The 15763-nt window shown below is 34.6% G+C and overlaps 1 protein-coding gene across 2 annotated transcripts in view; it reads left to right on the top strand.

The window, feature by feature from the left end:
• kug (FAT atypical cadherin kugelei) overlaps window positions 1-15763 on the top strand; it is a 413066-nt gene that overhangs the window by 198407 nt on the left and 198896 nt on the right. For both annotated transcript variants that reach the window (XM_089099328.1, XM_089099327.1), the window contains one exon: window positions 1409-1653. In XM_089099328.1, the coding sequence (XP_088955454.1) occupies window positions 1409-1653 (245 nt within the window). The remainder of the gene's footprint in view (window positions 1-1408; window positions 1654-15763) is intronic.

Genomic DNA, 15763 nt, shown 5'->3' with positions numbered 1-15763 from the left:
GTTGGAGTATCAGAACTTCAGTCTTTGGAACTTCAGAACTGCAGTCTTCAGTATCAGAATTTCAGTATTGCAGTCACATTGAACTTCAATATTGCAGTCAGATAGAACTTCAACATTGCGGTCTGAGTATCAGAAGTTCAGTCTTGCGAACTTCAGAACTGCAGTCCTCAATATTATAACTGCACTATTGCAGTGAGAGTATCAGAACTTCAGTATTGCATTCAGGGTGTCAGAACTTCAGTCTTCAGAACTGCAGTCTTAGTATCAGAACTTCAGTATAGCAGTCAGATTGAAAGAATTAATTTTGCTTTTACAAAGGAACAAGCATAGTAGGGGACATCTAAACTGGCTCTGTCAGTGTCATGCTTGATCTTCTTTTTTCTTCTTTACTTTTATAATGTGCTTCATATCTTCTTCCCTTCACTTCTTGAGTAAACTTAATACCATTTTTATCGCAAGTAAGTTACGACAAATATACCCTTAGTAAAAGACCTGCTAGATGCCAGTGGAGTCAATTGCGGGATGTGTATAGGGGGTAGGTGATTTAACCCTTTTCCCTCTCTAAATTTTGGGAAAATGCATTTTTTATATATTTGCATTAAAATATACTCTTTCGTTAAGAAAAATTGACAAAACGACAGTCCCCCTAGATATTGAAAAATACATCCCCCCCTAATTTTTTTGTGAATTGATGTGACTGCTAGGTACGACAATTCCGCTCGTAAAAAAAGGACAAAATGTCAGATATAGTAAATTAAGAGTTTCGAAAAAACTATGGATTTTCATTAGATCGACAAACGCCACCTAGTAAGTAAAAAAAGCACAAAAAATTATACTAGATTGCATTCATAAGTCGCCAGCACTTGCTCAATTTTTTTCTGCATAGAGAACCATTTTTTTTCTCCCTCTTCTTCTTTCTCCCTTTCTATTTTCTATTTCTCTTTCTTCTTTCTCTTATCCTTTTCCATTCTTCTCTTTTGAGTATTGGTATGCGATGATGCCTGACAAATGTATTATGGATATATCGTTTCATTACCTTTTTTGGGCTAAAAAAAATAAATAACAAGAATTGGCTTATATAAATTTGGTTGAATGAAAAAGTGACCATGATAACAAAACTCAAATGGCTTTTGAAATTAGGATATGAAATTATGTAAACTTCCATTATACAAACCAAAAAAAAAAAAAAAAAAAAAGACTTTTGAAGTTTAAAACTAGCACATAATTAAAGAATCTAATCAATGCTATTTTAGATATTAAAAAAAATGTTAATAAAGAAAATAACTCGCTAATAAATTAAAACACGTTCAACAAAATCAAGAATTAATTTCATATGTGAATGTTTGCATGTCCTTTTTTGTGAAAATATTTATTTTATTTATTATTGAATTATCAAAAGTATTTTCAGGGAAATAATGCATCAGCATACACTCATCGTATCAGTTCAGGACAATGGTCTACCAGCACTGCGTAATTTTGCTCGTGTTAACATCCAAGTTCGTGACGATAACGACCATGCTCCGGCTTTTCCATCGATAATTACTTATGCTCGAGTTGTGGAAACTGCCGCTGTCGGCAGCACTGTCGCCCATGTTGTTGCAATTGATAGAGATAAGGGAGAAAATGCAAAAATTACATATTCCTTGTCTATGGGTAAGTTTTTTCTTTTGTCGTAAATCGGTGACTGACGTAAATCGTTTTATGTCGTAAATCGGTGACTTCACAAATTCCTTCATTGCTAGGTGGCAGCTACCGCTGCAACCTTGAGGAGAATACTTCTAAAGGAAGGACCAGGTGGTTCATATTCGTCATAGGTAAGATCATTTAACTGGGGGAGAGGGGAGGGGCTGAATTTCGATCCCAAAAAGGGACATGTGTGTTTTTTTTTTTTTTTTTTTTTTGTCAATACGGAAATATAATTTGCCGCTTCAGTCTCGTTTTATTTAATTTGTAATCGAAAAATTTTCTTTTTTAGATTTTGTCATGACTTTTTTCCATTGAACAAAGTATTTGTCTGCTGTCGAAACGTTTCATAGAATTTACATTGTAATATATAACCACATTATAATATATTATAATATATATATAATATAATATTATACAAGATATAATATAATATTATACATAATATATATACATTATACAATATATAATATAATACTATAATATTATACATAATATATATACATTATAATATATATAATATATTACAAAGTAAAAAAAAAATGCAATTTGTATCTGATTCAGGAATGGCAATTATTATCCCGATTAGTATTAAAAGTAAAACACTATCCCGGAAACGAATTTATGGTAACTTAGAAAAATAGCCTAAAAACCGCTAAAAAAAATGGTGCCGGATCAAAAAAAAAGTCCACCATCGGAATCATCATGGCCGAAAACCCTTGACAGGAAACGTACAGATCCCTGGCTTCAACAACAAGGAAAGTCACTTTTTTTGCATGGGTAGCACTGGTGTATCCTCTTTTTTTCCTTCACTGCTAGTGGGGCACTGGAACATCATTTAAAGCTGTTTAAGGTGTCATTTAAAAGGAATTTATTACATTTTCATTGGAAAATCCTTTCAATTCAGTAAATACAGTGTCATATTTTGTATCAGTTTCTAAGCATCTAGCAATAAAAATTCGAAGCAAATTTATTATTCTTTTATAAATCTCACATAGGCTAAAAGTAAAGCTTCGTTTTCTGGTAATGCTAACTTGACAAACTAAACAGAGTTCAGACATTTTATGTAATCATACAAATAACGTAATAGAACCATTGTATATTAATAAGTTGGTGACTTTCGGTAAAAAATCGGAAAATTTTTGTTGCTCTCCAGATCAAAAGGTGTTTATGTATTACGAAAATCAGTATTTAATATCTCAAAACTGTCACCAATAAATATTTTCTTATGATTATTTCGATCTGATTTGGTTCCAAAATAATTAATTTTAGGTTACTTTAGGCCGAGGCTCGGCCTTTACATGGGCGTAAGTAGGTTCTTATCTAGGCGGGGGGGGGAAGCTGATTCTGTGATTAAGGGTGGGGGGGAGTTGAAGTTATATTGTCAGTTCACAAAACCTCACATTGCCAGCAAGTTCTATCATACATATGAAATCTTTATTAATAAGTAATCACCAAAAATCATAAACAAGCTTCAGTATTAATCTTCTTGGATTAGAGCTAAATTTTTCCAAGACATTATGGATAATTGCTTCTTGTTTGACTTTTATTCTGTCATTTCTGCTGTTCATTTCCAGCTCTTTCAACCATCTACCTTTTATCAACTGCTTTTTTTTTAGCCATCTACCTTTTTTCAACTGCTTTTTCAACCTTCTGCTTTTTCAACCATCTGCTTTTTCAGCCATATCTAGTGTAAAATTGAAGTTCTAAGGGGGGAGGCCAGCAGCCCCCCTCCCCCCCCCCTCCGTACGCCCATGGGCCTTTGCAATGTTGCAACTACCGCTGCAACCAAGATTAACAACTTCCATTTAACATTTGGATATTTGTGATTGCCCTCGGATCAAAAGGTATTATGAGAGTTAGAAGAGTTATTTATACATATCTCGAAGTATGACGAAGTAAAATACAAAGACATACGACAATCTTCAAAACTACAATGTCTAGAGTTTTCTTCAGATCTAAAATTAGCCTTTTTGCAAAAATCAAAATATTTTTGCACTCAAAATGTATTGAACTCAAAATGTTATAGCCCAATTGCTCGATAATTAAAAATATTATGATGCTAAATTTTACTCAATGAAGTGCTCCAAGCCTTGATAACTTCAACGATATAGTTTAAATGATATACACTTTATTATTATGGATTCATCGACAGAATTAGTTCTTTCTGGAAGCACTGACGAATTGGTTGAGCTTAATAAAGTGAAGAAGCCCAAAAATCTGCGTAGACCTAAGAAATCCCCGAAGGGGCATGCTGTATCTAAGTTGAGGTCTTGCAGCTGTGACACCGAAGGAATCACCGATACATTTTCTAAGAAATCACCGAAGGGGGATGCTGTATCTATGTTGATGTTTTGCAGCCGTGACACCGAAGGAATCACCGATATATCTTCTAAGAAATCACCGAAGGAGCATGCTGTATCTAAGTTGAGGTCTTGCAGCTGGCACACCGAAGGAATCACCGATATATCTTCTAAGAAATCACCGAAGGAGCATGCTGTATCTAAGTTGAGGTCTTGCAGCTGGGACAGCGAAGGAATCACCGATATATCTTCTAAGAAATCACCGAAGGGGCATGCTGTATCTAAGTTGAGGTCTTGCAGCTGTGACAGCTTAGCAAGCAAAGGTCGCCGTAAAAGGAAGACAATCAGTAGACTACAGAGGGAGAGAAACGCAAAGATTAAGAGACTTAAGAGACTGACGACCATAAGAGACTTATTGAGACTAGCCATAATTCTCAACGAGTTTGAGTCTGACAGCTCAGGGTCCTCTGATAATGAGTCTTCTCGCAACTCAAGTAACGAGTTTTCGTCCTTTAGCAGTGAATCTTACAGTCAAAGCAGCACAAATGCTGAATCAATTACAAAAAAAATTGCAAGTAATTTAGAAAGTCTCATTGAAAATTTTGCGTGCTTAATCCTTGATAAATATATTTTAGAATCTTCTAGTGGTAATAGTGAAAGTAATCCCAGAAGAAGCGTACATAAGAAATCGCAAACGATGAAGAAGAAACAATTATTCTCTGATTCGTCTAATTCAGAGTTTTCTAGCAGCGATAGTGATTGTAATTCCAAAAGTTACGTAAGCAAGGAATCAAAAGGAAAAAAGGAAAGGAAAAAATCAAAGGAAAAAAGCAAAGAGCACATATCTCTTTCCGAATCTGATTGTAGTAATAGTGAAAGTAATCCCAGAAGAAGCGTACATAAGAAATCGCAAACGAGGAAGAAGAAAAAAATATTATCAGATTCGTCTAATTCAGAGTTTTCTAGCAGCGATAGTGATTGTACTATCGTAAATCAAAGTGATTGTACTATCGTAAATCAAAGTGATTGTAGCAAGAAATCAAAGCAAAAAGATGAAAGAAAAAAGTCAAAGGAAAAAAGCAAAGAGCACATGTCTCTTTCCGAATCTTGTAGTAATAGTAAAAGTAATCCCAGAAGAAGCGTACATAAGAAATCGCAAACGAGGAAGAAGAAAAAATTATTCTCAGATTCGTCTAATTCAGAGTTTTCTAGCAGCGATAGTGATTGTACTATCGTAAATCAAAGTGATTGTACTATCGTAAATCAAAGTGATTGTAGCAAGAAATCAAAGCAAAAAGATGAAAGAAAAAAGTCAAAGGAAAAAAGCAAAGAGCACATGTCTCTTTCCGAATCTTGTAGTAATAGTAAAAGTAATCCCAGAAGAAGCGTACATAAGAAATCGCAAACGAGGAAGAAGAAAAAATTATTCTCAGATTCGTCTAATTCAGAGTTTTCTAGCAGCGATAGTGATTGTACTATCGTAAATCAAAGTGATTGTACTATCGTAAATCAAAGTGATTGTAGCAAGAAATCAAAGCAAAAAGATGAAAGAAAGAAGTCAAAGGAAAAAAGCAAAGAGCACATGTCTCTTTCCGAATCTTGTAGTAATAGTGAAAGTAATCCCAGAAGAAGCGTACATAAGAAATCGCAAACGAGGAAGAAGAAAAAAATATTATCAGATTCGTCTAATTCAGAGTTTTCTAGCAGCGATAGTGATTGTACTATCGTAAATCAAAGTGATTGTACTATCGTAAATCAAAGTGATTGTAGCAAGAAATCAAAGCAAAAAGATGAAAGAAAAAAGTCAAAGGAAAAAAGCAAAGAGCACATGTCTCTTTCCGAATCTTGTAGTAATAGTAAAAGTAATCCCAGAAGAAGCGTACATAAGAAATCGCAAACGAGGAAGAAGAAAAAATTATTCTCAGATTCGTCTAATTCAGAGTTTTCTAGCAGCGATAGTGATTGTACTATCGTAAATCAAAGTGATTGTACTATCGTAAATCAAAGTGATTGTAGCAAGAAATCAAAGCAAAAAGATGAAAGAAAAAAGTCAAAGGAAAAAAGCAAAGAGCACATGTCTCTTTCCGAATCTTGTAGTAATAGTGAAAGTAATCCCAGAAGAAGCGTATATAAGAAATCGCAAACGAGGAAGAAGAAAAAATTATTCTCAGATTCGTCTAATTCAGAGTTTTCTAGCAGCGATAGTGATTGTACTATCGTAAATCAAAGTGATTGTACTATCGTAAATCAAAGTGATTGTAGCAAGAAATCAAAGCAAAAAGATGAAAGAAAGAAGTCAAAGGAAAAAAGCAAAGAGCACATGTCTCTTTCCGAATCTTGTAGTAATAGTGAAAGTAATCCCAGAAGAAGCGTACATAAGAAATCGCAAACGAGGAAGAAGAAAAAAATATTCTCAGATTCATCTAATTCAGAGTTTTCTAGCAGCGATAGTGATTGTAATTCCAAAAGTTACGTAAGCAAGGAATCAAAAGGAAAAAAGGAAAGGAAAAAATCAAAGGAAAAAAGCAAAGAGCACATATCTCTTTTCGAATCTTGTAGTAATAGTGAAAGTAATCCCAGAAGAAGCGTACATAAGAAATCGCAAACGAGGAAGAAGAAAAAAATATTCTCAGATTCGTCTAATTCAGAGTTTTCTAGCAGCGATAGTGATTGTACTATCGTAAATCAAAGTGATTCTAGCAAGAAATCAAAGGGAAAAGATGAAAGAATAAAATCAAAGGAAAAAAGTAAAGAGCACATATCTCTTTCCGAATCTTGTAGTAATAGTGAAAGTAATCCCAGAAGTAGCGTACGTAAGATATCGCAAAGAATGAAGAAGAAAAAATTATTCTCTGATTCGTCTAATTCTTCTAGTAGCCTTCTATTAGCGATAGTGAGTCTTCTAGATTCTTCTAGCAGCGATAGTGATTGTAATTCCAAAAGTTATGTAAGCAAGAAATCAAAAGGAAAAAAGGAAAGGAGAAAATCAAAGGAAAAAAGCAAAGATCACATTTCTCTTTCCGAAACTTATTGTAGTAATAGTGAAAGTAATCCCAGAAGAAGCGTACATAAGAAATCGCAAACGAGGAAGAAGAAACAATTATTCTCTGATTCGTCTAATTCAGAGTCTTCTAGTAGCGACAGTGATTGTCATTCCAAAAGTTATGAAAGGAAGAAATCAAAAGGAAAAAAGGAAAGGAAAAAATCAAAGGAAAAAAGCAAAGAGCACATATTTCTTTCCGAATTTGATTGTAGTAATAGTGAAAGTAATCCCAGAAGAAGCGTACATAAGAAATCGCAAACGATGAAGAAGAAACAATTATTCTCTGATTCGTCTAATTCAGAGTCTTCTAGCAGCGATAGTGATTGTAATTCCAAAAGTTATATAAGCAAGAAATCAAAAGGAAAAAAGGAAAGGAAAAAACCAAAGGAAAAAAGCAAAGATCACATTTCTCTTTCCGAACCTTATTGTAGTAATAGTGAAAGTGATCCCAGAAGTAGCGTACATAAGAAATCGCAAACGAGGAAGAAGAAACAATTATTCTCTGATTCGTCTAATTCAGAGTCTTCTAGTAGCGACAGTGATTGTCATTCCAAAAGTTATGCAAGGAAGAAATCAAAAGGAAAAAAGGAAAGGATAAAATCAAAGGAAAAAAGCAAAGAGCACATATCGCTTTCCGAATCTGAGTGTAGTAATAGTGAAATTAATCACAGAAGAAGCGTACATAAGAAATCTCAAACGATGAAGAAGAAACAATTATTCTCTGATTCGTCTAATTCAGAGTCTTCTAGTAGCGACAGTGATTGTAATTCCAAAAGTTATGTAAGCAAGAAATCAAAATGAAAAAAAGGAAAGGAAAAAATCAAAGGAAAAAAGCAAAGAGCACATATCTCTTTCCGAATCTAGTAGTAGTAATACTGAAAGTAATCCCAAAAGTAGCGTACGTAAGAAATCGCAAACGATTAAGAAGAAAAAATTATTCTCTGATTCTTCTAATTCTTCTAGCAGCCTTCTATTAGCGGTAGTGAATCTTCTAGAGTCTTCTTGCTGCGATAGTGATTGTAATTCTAAAAGTTATATAAGCAAGAAATCAAAAGGAAAAAAGGAAAGGAGAAAATCAAAGGAAAAAAGCAAAGATCACATATCGCTTTCCGAATCTTATTGTAGTACTAGTGAAAGTAATCCCAGAAGAAGCGTACATAAGAAATCGCAAACGAGGAAGAAGAAAAAAATATTCTCAGATTCGTCTAATTCAGAGTTTTCTAGCAGCGATAGTGATTGTACTATCGTAAATCAAAGTGATTCTAGCAAGAAATCAAAGGGAAAAGATGAAAGAAGAAAATCAAAGGGAAAAAGCAAAGAGCACATATCTCTTTCCGAATCTGATTGTAGTAATAGTGAAATTAATCTCAGAAGTAGCGTACATAAGATATCGCAAAGGATGAAGAAGAAAAAATTGTTCTCTGATTCTTCTAATTCTTCTAGCAGCCTTCTATTAGCGGTAGTGAATCTTCTAGAGTCTTCTTGCTGCGATAGTGATTGTAATTCTAAAAGTTATATAAGCAAGAAATCAAAAGGAAAAAAGGAAAGGAGAAAATCAAAGGAAAAAAGCAAAGATCACATTTCTCTTTCCGAACCTTATTGTAGTAATAGTGAAAGTGATCCCAGAAGTAGCGTACATAAGAAATCGCAAACGATGAAGAAGAAACAATTATTCTCTGATTCGTCTAATTCAGAGTCTTCTAGCAGCGACAGTGATTGTCATTCCAAAAGTTATGCAAGGAAGAAATCAAAAGGAAAAAAGGAAAGGAAAAAATCAAAGGAAAAAAGCAAAGAGCACATATCTCTTTCCGAATCTGATTGTACTAATAGTGAAAGTAATCCCAGAAGAAGCGTACATAAGAAATCGCAAACGATGAAGAAGAAACAATTATTCTCTGATTCGTCTAATTCAGAGTCTTCTAGCAGCGACAGTGATTGTCATTCCAAAAGTTATGCAAGGAAGAAATCAAAAGGAAAAAAGGAAAGAAAAAAATCAAAGGAAAAAAGCAAAGAGCACATATCTCTTTCCTAATCTGTTTGTAGTAATAGTGAAAGTAATCACAGAAAAAGAGTACATAATAAATCGCAAACGACTAATAAGAAACAATAATTCTCTGATTATTCTAATTCAGAGTCTTCTAGCATCGACAGTTATCTTAATTACAAAATCTATTTAAGGAATAAATAAAAAGGAAAAAAAGGAAAGGAAAACATCAAATGAATAAAGCAAAGAGCACATATCTCTTTACGAATCTTGTAGTACTAGTGACAGTAATCCCAGAAATAGCGAACGTAAGATAACTCAAAGGACGAAGAAGAAAAAATTATTCTCTGATTCGTCTAATTCAGAGTCTTTTAGCAGTGATAGTTATTGTCATTCCAAAAGTTATGCAAGGAAGAAATCAAAAGGAAAAAAGGAAAGGAAAAAATCAAAGGAAAAAAGCAAAGAGCACATATCTCTTTCCGAATCTGATTGTAGTAATAGTGAAAGTAATCTCAGAAGTAGCGTACATAAGAAATCGCAAACGATTAAGAAGAAAAAATTGTTCTCTGATTCGTCTAATTCAGAGTCTTCTAGCAGCGACAGTGATTGTCATTCCAAAAGTTATGCAAGGAAGAAATCAAAAGGAAAAAAGGAAAGGAAAAAATCAAAGGAAAAAAGCAAAGAGCACATATCTCTTTCCGAATCTGATTGTAGTAATAGTGAAAGTAATCTCAGAAGAAGCGTACATAAGAAATAGCAAACGATGAAGAAGAAAAAATTATTCTCTGATTCGTCTAATTCAGAGTCTTCTAGCAGCGACAGTGATTGTCATTCCAAAAGTTATGCAAGGAAGAAATCAAAAGGAAAAAAGGAAAGGAAAAAATCAAAGGAAAAAAGCAAAGAGCACATATCTCTTTCCGAATCTGATTGTAGTAATAGTGAAAGTAATCCCAGAAGTATCGTACAGAAGAAATCGCAAACGATGAAGAAGAAACAATTATTCCCTGATTCGTCTAATTCAGAGTCTTTTAGCAGCGACAGTGATTGTCATTCCAAAAGTTATTCAAGGAAGAAATCAAAAGGAAAAAAGGAAAGGAAAAAATCAAAGGAAAAAAGCAAAGAGCACATATCTCTTTCCGAATCTGATTGTAGTAATAGTGAAAGTAATCCCAGAAGAAGCGTACATAAGAAATCGCAAACGACGAAGAAGAAACAATTATTCTCTGATTCGTCTAATTCAGAGTCTTCTAGTAGCGACAGTGATCGTCATTCCAAAAGTTATGCAAGAAAGAAATCAAAAGGAAAAAAGGAAAGGAAAAAATCAAAGGAAAAAAGCAAAGAGCACATATCTCTTTCCGAATCTGATTGTAGTAATAGTGAAAGTAATCCCAGAAGAAGCGTAAATAAGAAATCGCAAACGATGAAGAAGAAACAATTATTCACTGATTCGTCTAATTCAGAGTCTTTTAGCAGCGACAGTGATTGTCATTCCAAAAGTTATGCAAGGAAGAAATCAAAAGGAAAAAAGGAAAGGAAAAAATCAAAGGAAAAAAGCAAAGAGCACATATCTCTTTCCGAATCTGATTGTAGTAATAGTGAAAGTAATCCCAGAAGAAGCAATTCCAAAAGTTATATAAGCAAGAAATCAAAAGCAAAAAAGGAAAGGAAAAAGCAGAGTACATATCTCTATCCGAAACTAATAGTAGTAACAGTGAAAGTATGTTTTCGGCTATGGTGATTCCAATGGTGTACTATTTTCGATCCGGCGCCATTTTTTTGCGGTTTTAGGCTTTCTAAGCTACCATAAATTTTTTTCCGGGATAGTATTTTACTTTTAATACTAATCAAGATAATAGTTGTCATTCCTGAATCACCTACAAATTGCAATTTTTTTCACTAGCTAGTTTTTTAACTCTTGGTTACTATGGGCCGTGGTTCAGCTTTTATTTGGTTGAATGAAAGCCAAGATTCTGGAGACAAGGTTGCCATTTAACACAGTTTTTCCCACTCTCAAACGGTCCATATGGGGACTTAGGATCTCTGTTGCTTAGGAACAAGCAATTCAAACATCAAACAAAAAACAATTTGCAAAATCCTTGACGGCCTATTATTCTTATTCTTTTAGAATAACGCTCTTCTGTGTTTTCGCCTTTTTTTATACTTAATGCTTCTTAAATTAACTTAGACACTATGATTAACTGTAACAAAAGAAACAATAAACAGCTTAAAAATGACAAAAAAACTGACTTAAAAATGACAATGACTTAAAAATGACAAAAAAAACAAAAAAACAGCTTAAAAATGTTCGCCGAAGTTACCCTGTTCTGTATAGGCATAAAATTTATTAGAGAGAAAATTATTGTCTTTTTTCTCATCCTTAGGCTACATATTAAGAGAGCTGTAATTGTATATTGGTATATTTATTTATCTGTATATTTTTTTCTCAAAAACGGCTCCATAATTTTTTTTATCACACCACTATTTATTGGTGTGGAAAAACGATCTAGAATGGTCATGACTTTGGGAAAATTCGTTTAGGGCCTGAATTTTGGGGAAAGTTTTTTTTTCGTATGAATGACGTCACAAATACGTGGAATGATTATGATTAGTTTTGTTGTGAGTGTCTGTGCTAAATATTTTAAAAAACACTTTACATTTTAATTTATTTATTGATAGTATAGAATTAATTTTATCAATTCATAAACATTATGGAAGAAGGTTTAATCCCGTCTTATCAAAATTATTCTCCTCTTATTGGAATTCACCGGGTGAAGTTTGACCCCCTGATACTGTTCATAGATGAATTTACGTTCCATTTTTGCATTTTAGCTTTTTTATTCTGACTTTTCAATTAATTAAATTAAAATATGTAGAATTAAATATAATTGAAGCTAAAAAAAAACATTAAAATTCCTTATTAGCCAGTACACAGTCGAGAAGTTAAGTTAGGTTAATTCTAATGAAATATACCAAAATATGAGGAAAATATATACAATACATTAGTTTATATAATGATATAATTCGGGCTATATATTTTTACATTAGAGGAGAGGGGGATGGGGGTAAAGTAACCTAACCTTACCCCCCCCCCCCCTAATGTGCAAATATGCAGCCCAAATTATACAAGTCCAATGCATTTTGTCACCCATCATTTGTCTGTGTGGCTTTGAAACCGGTCTTCTACATTCAGCAAACTTCTCGATTGTGTACTGGCTATTACGGAAGTACCTGCATTATTAAATAATTACTAAAATAAGTCTTTCCTTCTCTTTTTTGCCACATTTCAGTGTCATTTTATTTCATGTGACATTTTAGTGTCATATTTTGCAACTAATAATGGTGTCAATTATCATTCCGAACAATAAACTTTTTTTTTTTAACCTATAGTATCAGGAGACCGAGCTTCTCTTGGTGAAGCGAATTCGATATATAAAAACGGAGTTTGGCGTATCCCTCCCCGTCCGTGCGAAATTCTCCTTGCAGAAATGCAGTCTCCCCAAACCCTGACTCACACTAGAAAAAATTAGTTTGTGGAATTTTTTACATAATTTGATACATAAAAACGGAGTCCGGCGTAACCCTCGTGGAAATGTGTCTCGTGGAAATGCAATCTCCACATTCCCTGATTCTCACAAGAAAAAATCAATTCGTGGAATTTTTATAGATTTAGTTGTATTGACATTTATTTTGTTCTTGAATTGTTGCCCCTGAACTATGCAAAGAAACAACAAAATTACTTCATTCAAAATTTAGCTTAAAATGAGTATATTTTTAGTTGAGCATCTTGCTAAGATCACTTAAAGTTCAGTTGATCTCTTCAGTCAACCTGAAAGGTTCGATTTACCTCCAAGGCGGCTAATTAATTAAACAATCGCTGCATACAAATTTGCTACAAATAGGACAATTCAATTGTTCAATGGGTTTATTAACAAATGAAAATAATGAATCACACATAATCAAAATACTCAGTCCTGCAGGTTTGATGATGATCGGGTATGCAAATTATGCTGGTCTGAAATAGGTTGAAATAATCTTTTAAACGCAGATGGCAGCTCTTCAGCTAAAAACTTGAACACAAAGGTCAAGCATGATAATTGATGCAGGGACCCTAATGACAAGTACTCTTCATTTTTTCCAATTAATATCAGGCATGGTTGATGAATCGAATTCAGTTTTCGATGGTGGGATTTAAAAGTTGATTGCCAGATCATTGCACAATACTGTAAATGGGGTTTTTTAAGAGCGTTGTACAGGAGGACCAGCGTTTTCTGCGGCAAAGCGCTTTTCAGTTTTTTTATTATTCCAAAATTCCGGGATAGCTTCAACTCTACTGCTTGAATATGATGCACGAATGATAGGTTCTCATCGAGGAGGACTCCTAGGTATTTTGAAAAATGCTTTTCCGGCCGACTAATCACACCTCTGGATGTCTGGATACCACATATCTCCGGATGGACACTTCCAACTCGGGAAAAAAATAGAACGCAAGATTTCTCAACATTAATAACAAGTTTGTTAGCATCCATCCAGAGATACGTCCCCTCCAGAACCTCCCTCAGTTTAGACATGAGCGTTGTCTTATCCGTTTCACAGCAACCAAGCGGGGTGTCATCGGCGAAGACCACGAGCTCATCATCTTCACTTTCGAACTGGAGGGAGTTTTCATCCTGGTACAAGTTACAGCAGCGAAGATTTGTTCGTGCCAGGTTCAGTACTCGACTCAGATCGTTAACATGGATCAGAAAAATTAATGGTCCTAATATTGAGCCCTGGGGGACACCGCAGTTAACGAGCAAATCGTTTCCAGGATCTTCTCCCAAATAAATCCTGCGGTCCCTCAGATATGATCTGAACCAATCCAGAGCTTCGCCTCTTATTCCTATATGTTCCAGTTTCCCGAGGAGAATTGAATGGTACATGCTATCAAATGCTTTCCCGATATCAAGCAGAACCGCTGCAGGTAGTAGACCATAATCTTTAAAACTCTTCGCGGAATTCCCGACAGAATCTGCTGTTTTTCTGCCCACTTCTGCAAAAAATGTTCCCAATGCATTTGCAACGTTATCTGGTCCTGTTACTGTCTCCCCATTGACAGATAATTTAGATGGAAGCTCAGGTGGGGGGCTGCAGGGACGCAGTATAGAGTTAACAACCTTCCATATTTTCCGAGAATTTTTTCCACTTTCAGCTATTTTCCCACTAAAATAATCTCGTTTAGCTTTACGTAAAACTGATCGAAGACATTTTTTTTATTTTTCATATTTCTCCAACGTTGCAATGCATGGGTCATTTGTGTAATCCATCCACAGTGTATTTTTCCTGTTAATACACTGGAGCAGTCTATGACTAATCCAAGGGCTTATGGGTTGATTTTTCCGTCCCGTCTTCCTTGAACGCTTTTCACAACAGCAATCCGTATATATTCTCATGAAAATGTTATGAAATTCCTCAAATCCTGAATTAACATCATCTGTATTCATAACGCTTTCCCAGGATGTGCTCTCCAGATTTTGATGAAGAGTTTTCAAGTTCTCGTCATTCAGTTTCCAGGTAGTGAACCCCTGCTTAATCGAAGCATTAGGCTTTGATGTTGAAATTTGTAAGCAGAGGGAAGTGATCTGAAGTGTCGGATAGCAGAACTGAGGCTGATGTTGGAGGCAGAGTCGAAAAAATGTTGTCAATCAGTGAGTGGGAAGTGGCAGTTACTCCGGTTGGAATCGTCGTCGAGGGGTACATATTCGAAGCAGACATTATACTAAGCAGATCTGTCGCACCGGAAAATAGAGGAAGAGTAAGATTGATGTTGAAGTCCCCCATTAAGATAGCTTCATTCCCTTGTTTTTCTAGATGATCCGATATTTGGCTTAAGTTTTCCAAGAATGAAGAAACAGATCCTGCCGTTTGGCGGTATACTTTTCCAACTGTTAATTTCTTCTGTGAAGGTAAACATATTTCCAGGAAAAGTGATTCATAAATTCCTTCTATATTCCGGGTTAACTCTTTGTTAATGCATACCGAGTACTCTTGCCGTGTTTAAATAGCTAAACCTCCTCTATTCAATGCTGTTCTGTGCAAAAAATGGGAAGTATATCCAGGTATTTCCAGAAGGGTATCTGTTTGTCTTGTTAAAAAGGTTTCGCAAAGTCCGACTACATCTGGCTGCAACTATTGACAAAGAGTCGTTAGATCCGCGAACGATGGGCATAACCCATGACAGTTCAGTTGAAGAATAGTGAGCTGAGATTCAGAGCGGCCCGTACTTAAATTACACACTTCTTCTTAACGGCTTCTAGGAAATTTACTTTTATCAAATAACGGGGTATCTGATTCATTATTAATTTCTAAATAAAAAATATTTTCTAAATCCAAAAAAAATTTTTCCAGCTCTACTAATCTAGCATTACTTTGGCTTGTTGACGAGGAGGCACCCCCGGGAGGATTAGAATAGGAATTCATTACTTACCAACATACAGAAGAGAGGCAATGGCTGTACCTTTGAGAAGCGTAGTAGACCACTGAAGTTTGTAAACCTGAACTTTTCTTATAACTCTGGAAAAGAAAAACAAAGCAAGAACACACGAAAAGGAAAAACATCTCATTGGATAAACAGAAATCAAGAGTATGCAAGCGGCAAATTACACATAAACACGCTCTCATGGCGCAGTTATAATACTTTTTAAATTTAAGTTGTTCATCAATTTTACTACTCTAATTTTATCAATATTCACTCCTAATTACTTCAGTATTATA

The sequence above is a fragment of the Artemia sp. Qi Xiang Cuo genome, chromosome 13 (genome assembly GCF_049724085.1).
Source record: "Artemia sp. Qi Xiang Cuo chromosome 13, ASM4972408v1, whole genome shotgun sequence".
Taxonomy (NCBI): Eukaryota; Metazoa; Arthropoda; class Branchiopoda; order Anostraca; family Artemiidae; genus Artemia; species Artemia sp. Qi Xiang Cuo.
This window is presented reverse-complemented; position numbering and strand designations above follow the sequence as displayed.